Genomic DNA, 12,559 nt, shown 5'->3' with positions numbered 1-12,559 from the left:
GCATAATGCTCCCAAACAATGGAACACATCTCCTCCTACTAACATCAACGATGTGGCACTATTCCTTCCACTGACAACAATGATGGGGAACTATTTTTTCCACTGACGCCAACAATGGAGAACTATTCCTTTCACTGACACCAACAAGGAGGTATTATCTCCCCCCCTAATACTAATGGATCGGTCACTATTCCTGGTCCTATGGACTACAGGCCCTAAGCAATTTTTTATTGTCACTGACACTAGAAGATTTTCTACTCCCACTGGCCAACAATGGGCATAATGCTCCCAAACAATGAAACACACTTCCTCCTACTGACACCAACGGTGTGGCACTATTCCTTCCGCTGGCACCAATGAGGTGGCAATATTCCTTCCACTGACACCAATGATGGGGCACTATTGTTCCCACTGACACCAATGATGGGGCAATATTCTTCCCACTGACACCAACAGTTGGACAAAATTCCTTTCACTGACACCAACAATAAGGCACTATTCCAATGACACCAATGAAGGGGCACTATTCTTTCCAATGACACCAATGATGGGGCACAATTCTTTCCAATGACACCAACGATGGGTTACTATTCCTCCCACTGATACCAACAATGGGGCACTATTCCTCCCACTGAGAACAATGATGGGGAACTATTCATACCACTGAAACCAGCAAGGAGGCATTATTCCTCCCACTGATACCAATGATGGGCACTATTCTTTCCAATGACACCAATGATGGGCACTATTCCTCCCACTGACACCAATGATGGGGCACTATTCCTCCAACTGACACCAATGATGGGGCACTATTCCTCCAACTGACACCAATGATAGGGCACTATTCTTCCCATTGACACCAACAGTTGGAAAAAAATCCTTCCACTGACACCAACAATAAGGCACTATTCCTCGCAATGACACCAATGATGGGGCACTATTCTTTCTAATGACACCAGCGTTAGGGCACTATTCCTCCCACAGATACCAACCATGGGGCACTATTCCTCTTACTAACAACAATGATGGGGAACTATTCATAGCACTGACACCAGCAAGGAGGCATTATTCCTCCCACTCATACCAATGATAGGGCACTATTTTTTCCAATGATGGGGCACTATTCTTTCCAATGACATCAATGATGGGGCACTATTCATCCCACTGATACCAACGATGGGGCACTATTCTTCTCACTGACACCAATGATGGGGAAGTATTCATACCACTGACACCAGCAAGGAGGCATTATTCCTCCCACTGATACCAACGATGGGGCACTATTCCTCCTACTGATACCAACAATGGGGCACTATTCCTCCCACTGATACCAACGATGGGGCACTATTCCTCCCACTGACACAAATGATGGAGCACTATTCCTCCCACTGATACCAATGATGGAGCACTATTCCTCCCACTGACACCAATGATGGGGCACTATTCTTTCCAATGACACCAACGATAGGGCACTATTCCTCCCACAGATACCAACCATGGGGCACTATTCCTCTCACTAACAACAATGATGGATAACTATTCATAGCACTGACACCAGCAAGGAGGCATTATTCCTCCCACTCATACCAATGATGGGGCACTATTCTTTCCAATGACACCAATGATGGGGCACTATTCTTCCTACTGATACCAACGATGGGGCACTCTTTTTCTCACTGACACCAATGATGGGGAAGTATTCATATGACTGACACCAGCAAGGAGGCATTATTCCTCCCACTCATACCAATGATGGGGCACTATTCCAAATCCTACTGACCACAGACACTATGCAATTTTTTTACTGCCACTGATGCTGGGACATTTTCTATTCCCACTTAACGCAGTCATGCTCCTCTAAAATCTGAAGGACAATAAACTGGCCCTTTACTGGGGACAGTAAACTGACCCCTTCTCTAAAGTAAATGGACAGCTATTATTATTAGAGATTACTAAATAGTAGCACAATATTTTAAGTATGGCAAGAAAGAAACTGATCTCAGCCTTAAAAGTAAGTCCATTTCTATGCTGCACTGGGTTGAGAATGCACATACTATATATATATATATAAATATGTATCCTTAGCTTCGGAGGGGGGCCCAGTGCAAATGCCCTTTTTATCCCCAACTGCCCTGTTAGGATCAAGTAAATATTGTATTTATAATAAAATCAGCTACAATGTAATAACTACTACTATGTTCGGCAGTAACAAAAACAGGACAAGGAGAAGGATCCTCTCCAATACTTTACTTTCTTTAAGCAAGTACTGATTAGTACATTGGGATGCAGTTTCTTACCTCTGCTTGAGAGACCGAACAAATGGCCTCAGCTAAGGGATCTGCCAGGCTGTTCATGTTGTCGGCCTCTTCGGTGAAAAAGACATTCTGAGCGTTCTGACCGGTGACAATCCTTCGCAGTTGTTCCTGGTCAGCCTCATTCATTCCTACTGCCAGAACTCGAATCCCTGAGACATCAGAAGACATGGTCTGTCAAATGGTCAGGAGGAATAGAACTCCAACTATGTGAAAGTTACATATCCCATGATGCTTCCCTGGTTGACCTTAGCTGAACACATTAGGGCCAACTGATGGCTTTTGATGGATCTTGCTTATCCCACCACCTTTCCGCCCAGCTCCTCTATATATTTGTAGTCTTTGGCTATTTTAGAACAGAATTAGAGGGATAGTGGAACATTCTGTAATAGGCCTAGGTAAGCCTAGAACACACGATCAGAAAATCGGACGAAAAATACCGCTTTCGAAGTGATGGTACAATTGATGGTACAATAATCCGATCAATAGTACACAGCTTTCGAGAGTTGATCATGACAGTTATTCCAAAATTATCCGAAGAGACAAATAGGAAAAATCTTCTCGTACGATACCAGATCGTATGATTGTTCAATAAGCGCTTGCCGACTGCCTCACCTAGGAGTACGGCGGCAGAGCGACTTTCCTGTGCCAGATTATGTACCTTGTATGTGATCTAGCACTAGTACCTTGTATGTGATCTAGCACTAGTACCTAGTATGTGATCTTGCACTAGTACCTAGTATGTGATCTAGCACTAATACCTAGTATGTGATCTAGCACTAGTACCTAGTATGTGATCTAGCACTAGTACCTAGTATGTGATCTAGCACTAGTACCTTGTATGTGATCTAGCACTAGTACCTAGTATGTGATCTAGCACTAATACCTAGTATGTGATCTAGCACTAATACCTTGTATGTGATCTAGCACTAGTACCTTGTATGTGATCTAGCACTAGTACCTAGTATGTGATCTAGCACTAATACCTAGTATGTGATCTAGCACTAATACCTTGTATGTGATCTAGCACTAGTACCTTGTATGTGATCTAGCACTAGTACCTAGTATGTGATCTAGCACTAGTACCTTGTATGTGATCTAGCACTAGTACCTAGTATGTGATCTAGCACTAGTACCTAGTATGTGATCAAGCACTAGTACCTAGTATGTGATCTAGCACTAGTACCTAATACGTGATCTAGCACTAGTAGCTAGTATGTGATCTAGCACTAGTACCTAGTATGTGATCTAGCACTAGTACCTAGTATGTGATCTAGCACTAGTACCTAATACGTGATCTAGCACTAGTAGCTAGTATGTGATCAAGCACTAGTACCTAGTATGTGATCAAGCACTAGTACCTAGTATGTGATCAAGCACTAGTACCTAGTATGTAATCTAGCACTAGTACCTTGTATGTGATCTTGCACTAGTACCTAGTATGTGATCAAGCACTAGTACCTAGTATGTGATCTAGCACTAGTACCTAGTATGTGATCTAGCATTAGTACATAGTATGTGATCTAGCACTAGTACCTAGTATGTGATCTAGCACTAGTAGCTAGTATGTGATCTAGCACTAGTACCTAGTATGTAATCTAGCACTAGTACTTAGTATGTGATCTAGCACTAGTACCTAATACGTGATCTAGCACTAGTAGCTAGTATGTGATCTAGCACTAGTACCTAGTATGTGATCTAGCACTAGTACCTAGTATGTGATTTAGCACTTCAGGGTATGATTAGACACAGCACAAGCTGATCAGCGGTGCCAGCCAATGGATGTCCACCAGCACCTGCTGATTGGCAAAGAGAGACACAGAACAGAGCTCTGCCAATGTAAACAAGCCAGAGCTCTGTTCTGTAAGCAGGGATGTGCTGGATTTTTTTTTCCCTGCAAGGAATAAAATCAACCACATCTCTTAGTAAAAACAGCATACATAGTAAAGACGAAAACACTGGTTAGGCACACATTTAACCCTTTGATCATCCAGGGAGAAAAGACACAGCCCCCCTAAATGCAGTATGTATGGAAGCAGTTCAATAATAAAAAGTCAGCTACTCACAAGAGAGTAAAGGAACAGCGCTATTTTAGTGGTCCCGCTCTGTAAACCCGTGGTCAGTCCCGATGCGCCCATATTTATGTATGTCCCGCCTGGCGGCTTGTGTACATGGTCTCCAGCATAAGCAGCTTAGTCCTGACAGCACGGGGATGACGTCACTTCTGGGTGCAAGACGGAGGCATACATGCTCCTTCTTCAGGGCAACTCTTTGACCGCCTTCCCAGCCAGTGTTGTTAGTACAGTGACAGTGCATATTTTTAGCACTAATCACTGCATTAGTGTCACTGGTTCCCACAAAGTGTCAAAAGTGTCAGACAGGGGCTGACTGTCAACTTTCAGCCCAGGGGGCAAGTACAAACCAGAGGCCCATGGTGCAGCAACTCGGCCCCCCTCCCACTCTCTCTCTTCCCTGCCTCCACCTGACCCCCATTCCAGGCTGAATCTCCGCTCCAGGCACTCTCTACTCACTGGCCTAATCCGGTTTCCGGACCTGGCCAGCAGGGGTGGTTGGGGGAGCTGGGACAGCTCGGTCTGGGCTGGCTGGAGGAGGAGAGTCTCCAGTCGGGCATGAAACTGGCCTCTGCTCAGACACAGCTTACACCATCCATGCTGGGGGGAGAGGCCTGGGCTCTGTCCTTTTCTTTTTCCCGCACTCAGTAGGTTAGAGGTGGGGACTTTTTACTTCTCTTCACCAGGAATCCTTTAGGCATGTCTGTGGCAGAAGTGGTGCAGCCTTTTTATGGGGGTATCAGAGTAGCCCGGGGGGACAATTGCCCCCCTGCCCCCTGGCCCAGTCCTCCCCTGGTGTCAGATTGTCCGCCGCAAAAATCATAAAATATAAGTCACTGGGACAGTGTGCCTGTATCAATGCAGTCGTTGTATCCCAATAGACATGAATAGGACAGCTGGCAGGGGGATGCACAGACCACCTGTGCATCCCTGTGGTGGTTGAAAACGGCCCTGCACGGGCGCATGTAATTGCCCCATGTGAATGAGGCCTTTTTCTGCACTACATGCAGCTGGACAGAGAAGTGGGGAGGCGAGCATATAGAGCTGGTGGGGCCCCCATTAATGTGAAAATATTTTGCTTTGCCTTGAAGTAACATTCTTGACAACCAACTGCAGGAGGCAAGTGTGGAGGTTTCCAACTTTGGCTTGAAGGTGTATAACCTCCACACTCGTCTACCTACTGCTGATAAAGGTTGAATTCAATAAATTCTGATCTAAGAGTAGGTACAGCAGGATGAGTTTCCAAATCTGCACCTACTTGTTGGGAACTGATTGTTAATGTCCTACACAGGAATCCCATAGTTAAAAATAAATTGAAACGAAAGATGTCCATGACTTGGTTTTTGATAAGTGTTTGGGTCATTTTTTAGGAGGACAGCAGAAGACTTCTTCATAGATGAAACAAAAGTGAAAGCAGGCGTTTTAGGTAATGCAAAATGACTTACCGGCAGCCCTGATTGCGCTCGATGCCTGCAACACGTCATCCGAGGATGGTCCATCCGCCAGGACCACCAAAACCCCGGGCACGTTCTGTCTCCTGCCATAAACCGGGGAGAACAAATAGTTCCTGGCAAAGTCTATGGCTCCACCTGGAGATTAAATGTAAGGTACAGAAATAACGGATACATCTTCAATACTTTGCATGGAAAAACAGCTAATATCAATACATGGCAATACAAATATTACTGAATAATAGGAATAAATACAGAACTGCTCTCCCATGGACAAAATAAGTCTTAGTACCGTGCATAAAATGAGAATCTACACATAGTGCCTTGTGCCTTGTCAGATAGTGGAGGAGGAAGCAGCACTGATTTAGTAAGAATTTCCTGATGAAGCTTTATATCAAGGCGAAATGCATTGAGGTCCGGCTGCTATCTGAATGTTCTGATAACCACTGACGTCACATCCGGCACTCCGTGGAACGCATGCTGGTCGGCCAGCTGATCAGAGCGAGGAGGAAGACGCATACAGTGTGTTTGCATGTGGGATGCATTACTATGCCATTTGAGCTGGTGTTTTGTGCAGGCACAATTCATGTAAGCCTCCAATTATTAGCCTTTTTTGTTTGGAGATTGTTTCATTAAACAGGGTTGCACAATTACTCTATTTCTTGCTTTTTTTACACATAACACGGACCATTGGAGAGGATGAGCAAAGGAATGGATGTTGTACTGTGAAAAGGATCTTCAAACAGCAGGCGCAGTGGCGGCCAGTCCATTAGGGGCGCTGCCTCCGCATCCATTTTTTTTTTTCTGAGGCACATGATTAGAGCCAGAGGCTCTAATAGGCTTCAAAAAAGGGTGGGCTCGGGGCGCAGAGCACTGCGCCCCGAGCGCACCCAGTTGTGTGACAATAGCAAATGAACATTCGCTATTGCCACACTGATTCTTCTCCCGGCCAATCAGGAAGCAGGTCCTGAGACCTGTTTCCCGATTGGCCGAAAAGGAGAAGGCATCTTATTGGCCAAGATGGAGGGAGGAGATGGCTGCCGAGAGGGAACATGGAGACTGAGAGGGAACATAGAGACTGAGGTGGAAGCTGCTGCCTGTCAGTCCCGCAGAGCAAGGTAACTAAACTGGTACGGGGAGATATGGTGGTGCGGGCTGGAGTGATTGGGGGGGGGTTTGTCTGCCTGCGGTCCGTCTGCCTACCCCCCCCCTCAACTGATGGAGCACCAGCTGCCACTGAGCAGGGGTGACCCCATATCAAATAAAGGCTTTGTGGTCCTTTGGGCCTGTGAAGTTTGGTGCACTTGCACTTGCACTTTTCATTGCACGTGGTGGAGCACTTATGAATATGAAGAAATATGTATGATATTGGCTATGGTCACTGAGTAAAGAGCAGTACCAGGACAAGGTCATCCAGCACCCAGGGCAAGGATGTCAAACTGCACCCCCCCTTTCCTTAGGTTTAGGGTCAAGGCGCCCCCCCCGTCCTTGCAATAAATCATTGCACCCAGGGCAACTGTCCCTCCTGCCCACCCCTTGTCCCGGCCCTGGTGAAGAGCACCATATTCTACTATTGTTTTATGGACTTTATCACCAATATATACTTGTAGCAGATTTGATTATTACATTGTATTTTACTTGGTCTCACATTTTTTATCAGTATAGAGTTTTTTTATAATTCATTTTTCACATATATGTAAATTTATCACATTTTATCACACATCATCACTCCCACAGTACCTTATTTTTTCAACTATATTATATAGATCAGACAAAAATTACATATGAGGAGGAAAGAGGGGACAGAGGGACTTTGCTCCAAATCAGGGACAGTCCCTCGAAATCCGAGACAGGTGAGAGCTATGGATATCAGGAATATGAAAAGTTGGTTTTACATATTCTTTAAGTTGCTTCTGTAAAGTTTTTGGCTAATTCTTACCGATAGCAGTTCCACTTGGATCAGTAAAAGGGATGTTTTGGATTTGTTGTAGGACTGTTCTGAGCTCGCTGGATCTGTTCAGTAGCACAGAGGGCCTCTGCCGGAAGCTATAAGAGCCCACAGACACCTATAGAAAACGATGACACATAAATGATTGGAACAACTTTTAGACCAGAAAATGAGGACAGTATAGAAAAACACAGTCAGCAAGTGACAGGACAAACTTCAACTTAATCAACATCCTGACGCAAGAAAAAAATCTTAGAGTTGTAGTAATAAGGAAAACCGCTAGATGGTGCTGTATGATTGCTTCCAAAAAATACAAAAAATCTGCAGATTTCAGCCTGCTCTTTGGGAAAAAGGATCTAAAAAAAGGTGAAGGCTAGGCCGGTGTTCTATCAGAATACCGCTACCTATCATACTCTGCTAGTGATGAGCACCAGAACATCTCGAACAGGGGAAATGCTCTAGCGAACTCCCTTAAAGTCTATGGGACACGAACATGAAAAATCAAAAGTCCTCATTTTAAAGGCTTAAAAGCCAGTTATTGGCCCAAAAAAGTGTATGGGGACCGGAGTACTGCCCTGGGGGACATGAATAAACGCTAACATTTTTTTTTTTAAAACGATCATTTTTACAGGAGCAGTGATTTTAATAATGCTTAAAGTGAAACAATAAAAATGAAAAATTCCTTTAAATATCGTGCCTGGAAGGTCCCCTTGATGTGCCTGTAAAGTGGCGCATTTGTGCGATGTATGTAGCCTGCTGCAGCAATACTGACATTTGTAAAGGAAAAAATGTAATTTAAACTTGCTCGCGGCTGTAATGTATTGTCGGCTCCTGGCAATACAGATAAAAAGATGAAAAAATGGGTCTGGTATGGATTTTAAGGGGAATCCCACACCAAAATTAAAAAAAAAAAATGTCGAGGGGTCCCCCCTAAAATCCATACCAGACCCTTATCTGAGCACACAGCCTGGCTGGCCAGGATAGGGGTGGGGGCGAGCTTTGCCCCCTTCCCCAAAGCACCTTGCACTCATGTTGATGGGGACAGGGGTCTCTTCCTGACAACCGTTGGCTGTGGGGGTCTGCGGGGGGGGGAGGCTTATCGGAGTCGTCTGGAAGCCCCCATTAACAAGGGTGCCCCCAGATCCTGGCACCCCACTATGTGAATGGATATCAGGGGACGTCATGTAATTTATTCACTGCATCTGAGCAGTGCATTGTGGATTGTGGGGCAGCTTGTGAGGTCAGATCCCTATAAAAGAGCTGTCAAAATCAAAACAGCTCAGAGCGCAGGAAGCGTCCATAGGAGCAGGAGCTTCTTTTTTTTTTTCTATTTTTCGGCAGGCGGGCAGGGGACTAATCATCGGGGGACACTATTTTTTTTATTTTTTAATAAAGGACTTTTCCAAAACTGGCTTTCGTCTTTATTTTTTTTTGTACAATTTTTGGTGAATGGGTAGGGGTACGATGTACAAAATATCCATTCACATGGGGGGACATGATCTGGGGATCTCCAGATTCCGATAAGCCTCCCCCCGCAGACCGCACAACCACAGCCCACGGTTGTCAGGAAAAGAGCCCCCCCTGCCCCAAAGCACCCCCCCCCCCCCATGTTGACGACATGTGGCCTGATATGGTTTTTTTTAGCAATACTGACATAAACTGATAAACACTGAAGTGCCTATATATATATATATATATATATATATATATATCTTTGTGGTATACACTGCACTATATGATCTCAACAAACTGTAAAAAGCAAAAATCTCTCTCCCTGCCAGCAATGTATTATTATTAACTATAGAAATTCCACTTATAAACCAAGGGATTTAAACCCACAAACTTGCAATTGCAAGACTGGTATTCTACCAGCTATGCCACCGTCAAGCACACTTAGGCTGAACACACTTTCCCTTCCTAACTAACCAACTCCTATTTCACCCTACACACAGTGGATGAGATAAAAGTTAGGGAGAGTGTGGTCAGCTTAAGCAGGCTTAACGGTGGCATAGGTGGTAGAATACCAGGCTTGCAATGAGATGGCTGTGGGTTCAACTCCCCGAGCCAGGAGGTGATTTATTGGAATCAGAGGTCAGAATCCATGATAATACAGGAACTCAAAGTTCCCACAAAGAAGCCCATTTGTGACAAACAAATACTCAAAGCTCATCCATATACTCTGCAACCAGAAGTGACATTGGTACGAGAAAACTCACTACCCATGCGCCATGCGCTCAAACATGGCCACTCTGCGTTCCAATAGCTTTCTTAATGTAACAGAACACGATGCAGCGGCAGACATGTTCTTACACCCAGACAAGTCTTGAATTTCAGACTGGTTTCAGCAGTAAACTCACCTCATATAGAGAAATAGTCTATTTCATTATATAATCAGTTTGTCGCTGAGCAGTGCAGGGTGTACCAAGATGGCCGTTGCCACCTTCTACCTGCAGGTTTTTCGTTATATTTACTATATTACAATAATAATAGAAATGTAATACTGTTATTTAGTATATAAGGTGAGTTTACTGCTAGAATAAATGTAAAATTCAAGACCTGGACGGTTATAAGAAGATGTCGGCCGCTGCTTCGTGTTCTGTCACATTAGGAAACCTATTGGAATGCATAGCGGCCATGTTGGAATGCATGACGCATGCGCAGTACGTTTTTCTCCTCCGAATGTAACTTCCGGTTGCAGAATCTGATAGAACACGACTCCTCTCCTAGACCGAAATTGCTTACTCTGATTTCACTGCACACTGTGAGCTCCTCACAATGTGTCATTCTTTGGGTATCTGTTCTCTTCAATCACAGAAGCTCAGGATCCCATGTGGGTGTTACCTATTGCACTTTGCATGCTAATGGAGCTCGCTTAGGAGCGCCCATTCCTCCGGACTGACATCCACCCATCAAAGCATTTTGATATTTGCATAACTCCTCCCCAGAGCCATCCCACGGCTTGCACCAGGGCTGAGGATTCCTGAAAGGACTGGAGTACTGTGGCAGGGTGCTGGGATGTTTTCAGGAAGCAATGCACAGCACCCTACCAGCCCCTCCCACCAGACATGATCTGCCTGCATTTCGTAGAGAAATGCAGAGACCAAGTGACATCTATGGGTCCAAAATAAGGTATGTAATAAAAATGGATAGATTTTTTTAAAACTTTTTCATTAGCATCTTAATGAGCAGGGAAACGACAAACTGGGGATATAAATGCAGAATTAACTTCAGCTTGTAAGACTAACGTTTTCTTTTTAGATTTGGATAGAACTGGGCAGAGGCAGAGTTAGATGCTATGTCAGGTTTATCTTGTAAAATGTCAGCTACCGAGTTACCTGGGTGGCATTTGATCCAAGCGGTCCAACTGAGGAGATCACCCGAGAAAGGAATTTTTTAATTGCCTCTTCGTTATACTGGTTGTCCTGTGTGGTGTGCACCAAGAAGACAATGTCCAATCTTCCATTTCCACAAACTGTCAACAAAAAAGTAATCAGTTAGAAGATTTCATCCAGTACACAGTCTTGGTTTCTTCTACGTCCTGGAGACTCTACTTGTGAGATCTCTGCGCTAGACTCCTGTGTCTGTACACCTGCTGTGCCCATTATGAGGATTTCCCACCATCCCAATGCTGAGTTGCTGAGTCTGTACATCTGCTGTGCCCATTATAAGGGGTTCCCACCATTTATATGCTGGGTTCCTGAGTATGTATGTACCCCTGCTGTGCCCATCATCCTTATGCTGAGTTCCCAGGTCTGTACAGCTGTTGTGCCCATTATGAGGGGTTCCCACCATCCATATGCTGAGTTCCTGGGTCTGTACACCTGCTGTGCCCATTATGAGGGGTTCCCACCATCCATATGCTGAGTTCCTGGGTCTGTACACCTGCTGTGCCCATTATGAGGGGCTCCCACCATCCCAATGCTGAGTTCACAGGTCTGTACACCTGCTGTGCCCATTATGAGGGGTTCCCACCATCCATATGCTGAGTTCCCAGGGCTGTACACCTGCTGTGCCCATTATGAGGGGTTCCCACCATCCATATGCTGAGTTCCTGGGTCTGTACACCTGCTGTGCCCATTATGAGGGGCTCCCACCATCCCAATGCTGAGTTCACAGGTCTGTACACCTGCTGTGCCCATTATGAGGGGTTCCCACCATCCATATGCTGAGTTCCCAGGGCTGTACACCTGCTGTGCCCATTATGAGGGGTTCCCACCATCCATATGCTGAGTTCCCAGGGCTGTACACCTGCTGTGCCCATTATGAGGGGTTCCCACCATCCATATGCTGAGTTCCCAGGGCTGTACACCTGCTGTGAACATTATGAGGGGTTCCCACCATCTATATGCTGAGTTACCAGGTCTGTACACTGGCTGTGCCCATTATGAGGGATTCCTACCATCCATATGCTGAGTTCCCAGGTCTGTACATCTGCTATTCCCATTATGAGGGGCTCCCACCATCCATATGCTGAGTTTCCGGGTCTGTAAACCTGCTGTTCCCATTATGAGGGGCTCCTACCATCCATATGCTGAGTTCCCGGGTCTGTAAACCTGCTGTGTCCATTATGAGGGGCTCCCACCTTCCATATGCTGAGTTCCCAGGTCTGTACACCTGCTGCACCTATAATGAAGGGTTCCCACCATCCCTATGCTGAGTTCCTGGGTCTGTACACCTGCTTTGCCCATTATGAGGGGCTCCTACCATCCATTGCTCGGCCCAGCCCCCCGCTTTCTCCTCATTGGCTCACTGGCTATATATGACTGCAGTGAGAGC

The 12,559-nt window shown here is 45.4% G+C and overlaps 1 protein-coding gene across 1 annotated transcript in view; it reads right to left on the bottom strand.

Annotated features, from left to right (window-relative positions):
- The window catches only part of COL7A1 (collagen type VII alpha 1 chain), a 360,938-nt gene that overhangs the window by 187,475 nt on the left and 160,904 nt on the right, over positions 1-12,559 (bottom strand). The window contains exons 27-30 of the mRNA XM_082266262.1: positions 11,119-11,255; positions 7,775-7,901; positions 5,830-5,973; positions 2,298-2,464 (exon numbers count right to left, since the gene is read on the bottom strand). Coding sequence (XP_082122388.1) covers positions 2,298-2,464; positions 5,830-5,973; positions 7,775-7,901; positions 11,119-11,255 — 575 coding nt within the window. The remainder of the gene's footprint in view (positions 1-2,297; positions 2,465-5,829; positions 5,974-7,774; positions 7,902-11,118; positions 11,256-12,559) is intronic.

Source organism: Pelophylax lessonae (assembly GCF_965119305.1).
Source record: "Pelophylax lessonae genome assembly, chromosome: 8".
In the NCBI taxonomy this organism is placed as follows: domain Eukaryota; kingdom Metazoa; phylum Chordata; class Amphibia; order Anura; family Ranidae; genus Pelophylax; species Pelophylax lessonae.
Note: the sequence above shows the minus strand (reverse complement) of the source record. Positions and strands in the feature narration are given on the sequence as shown.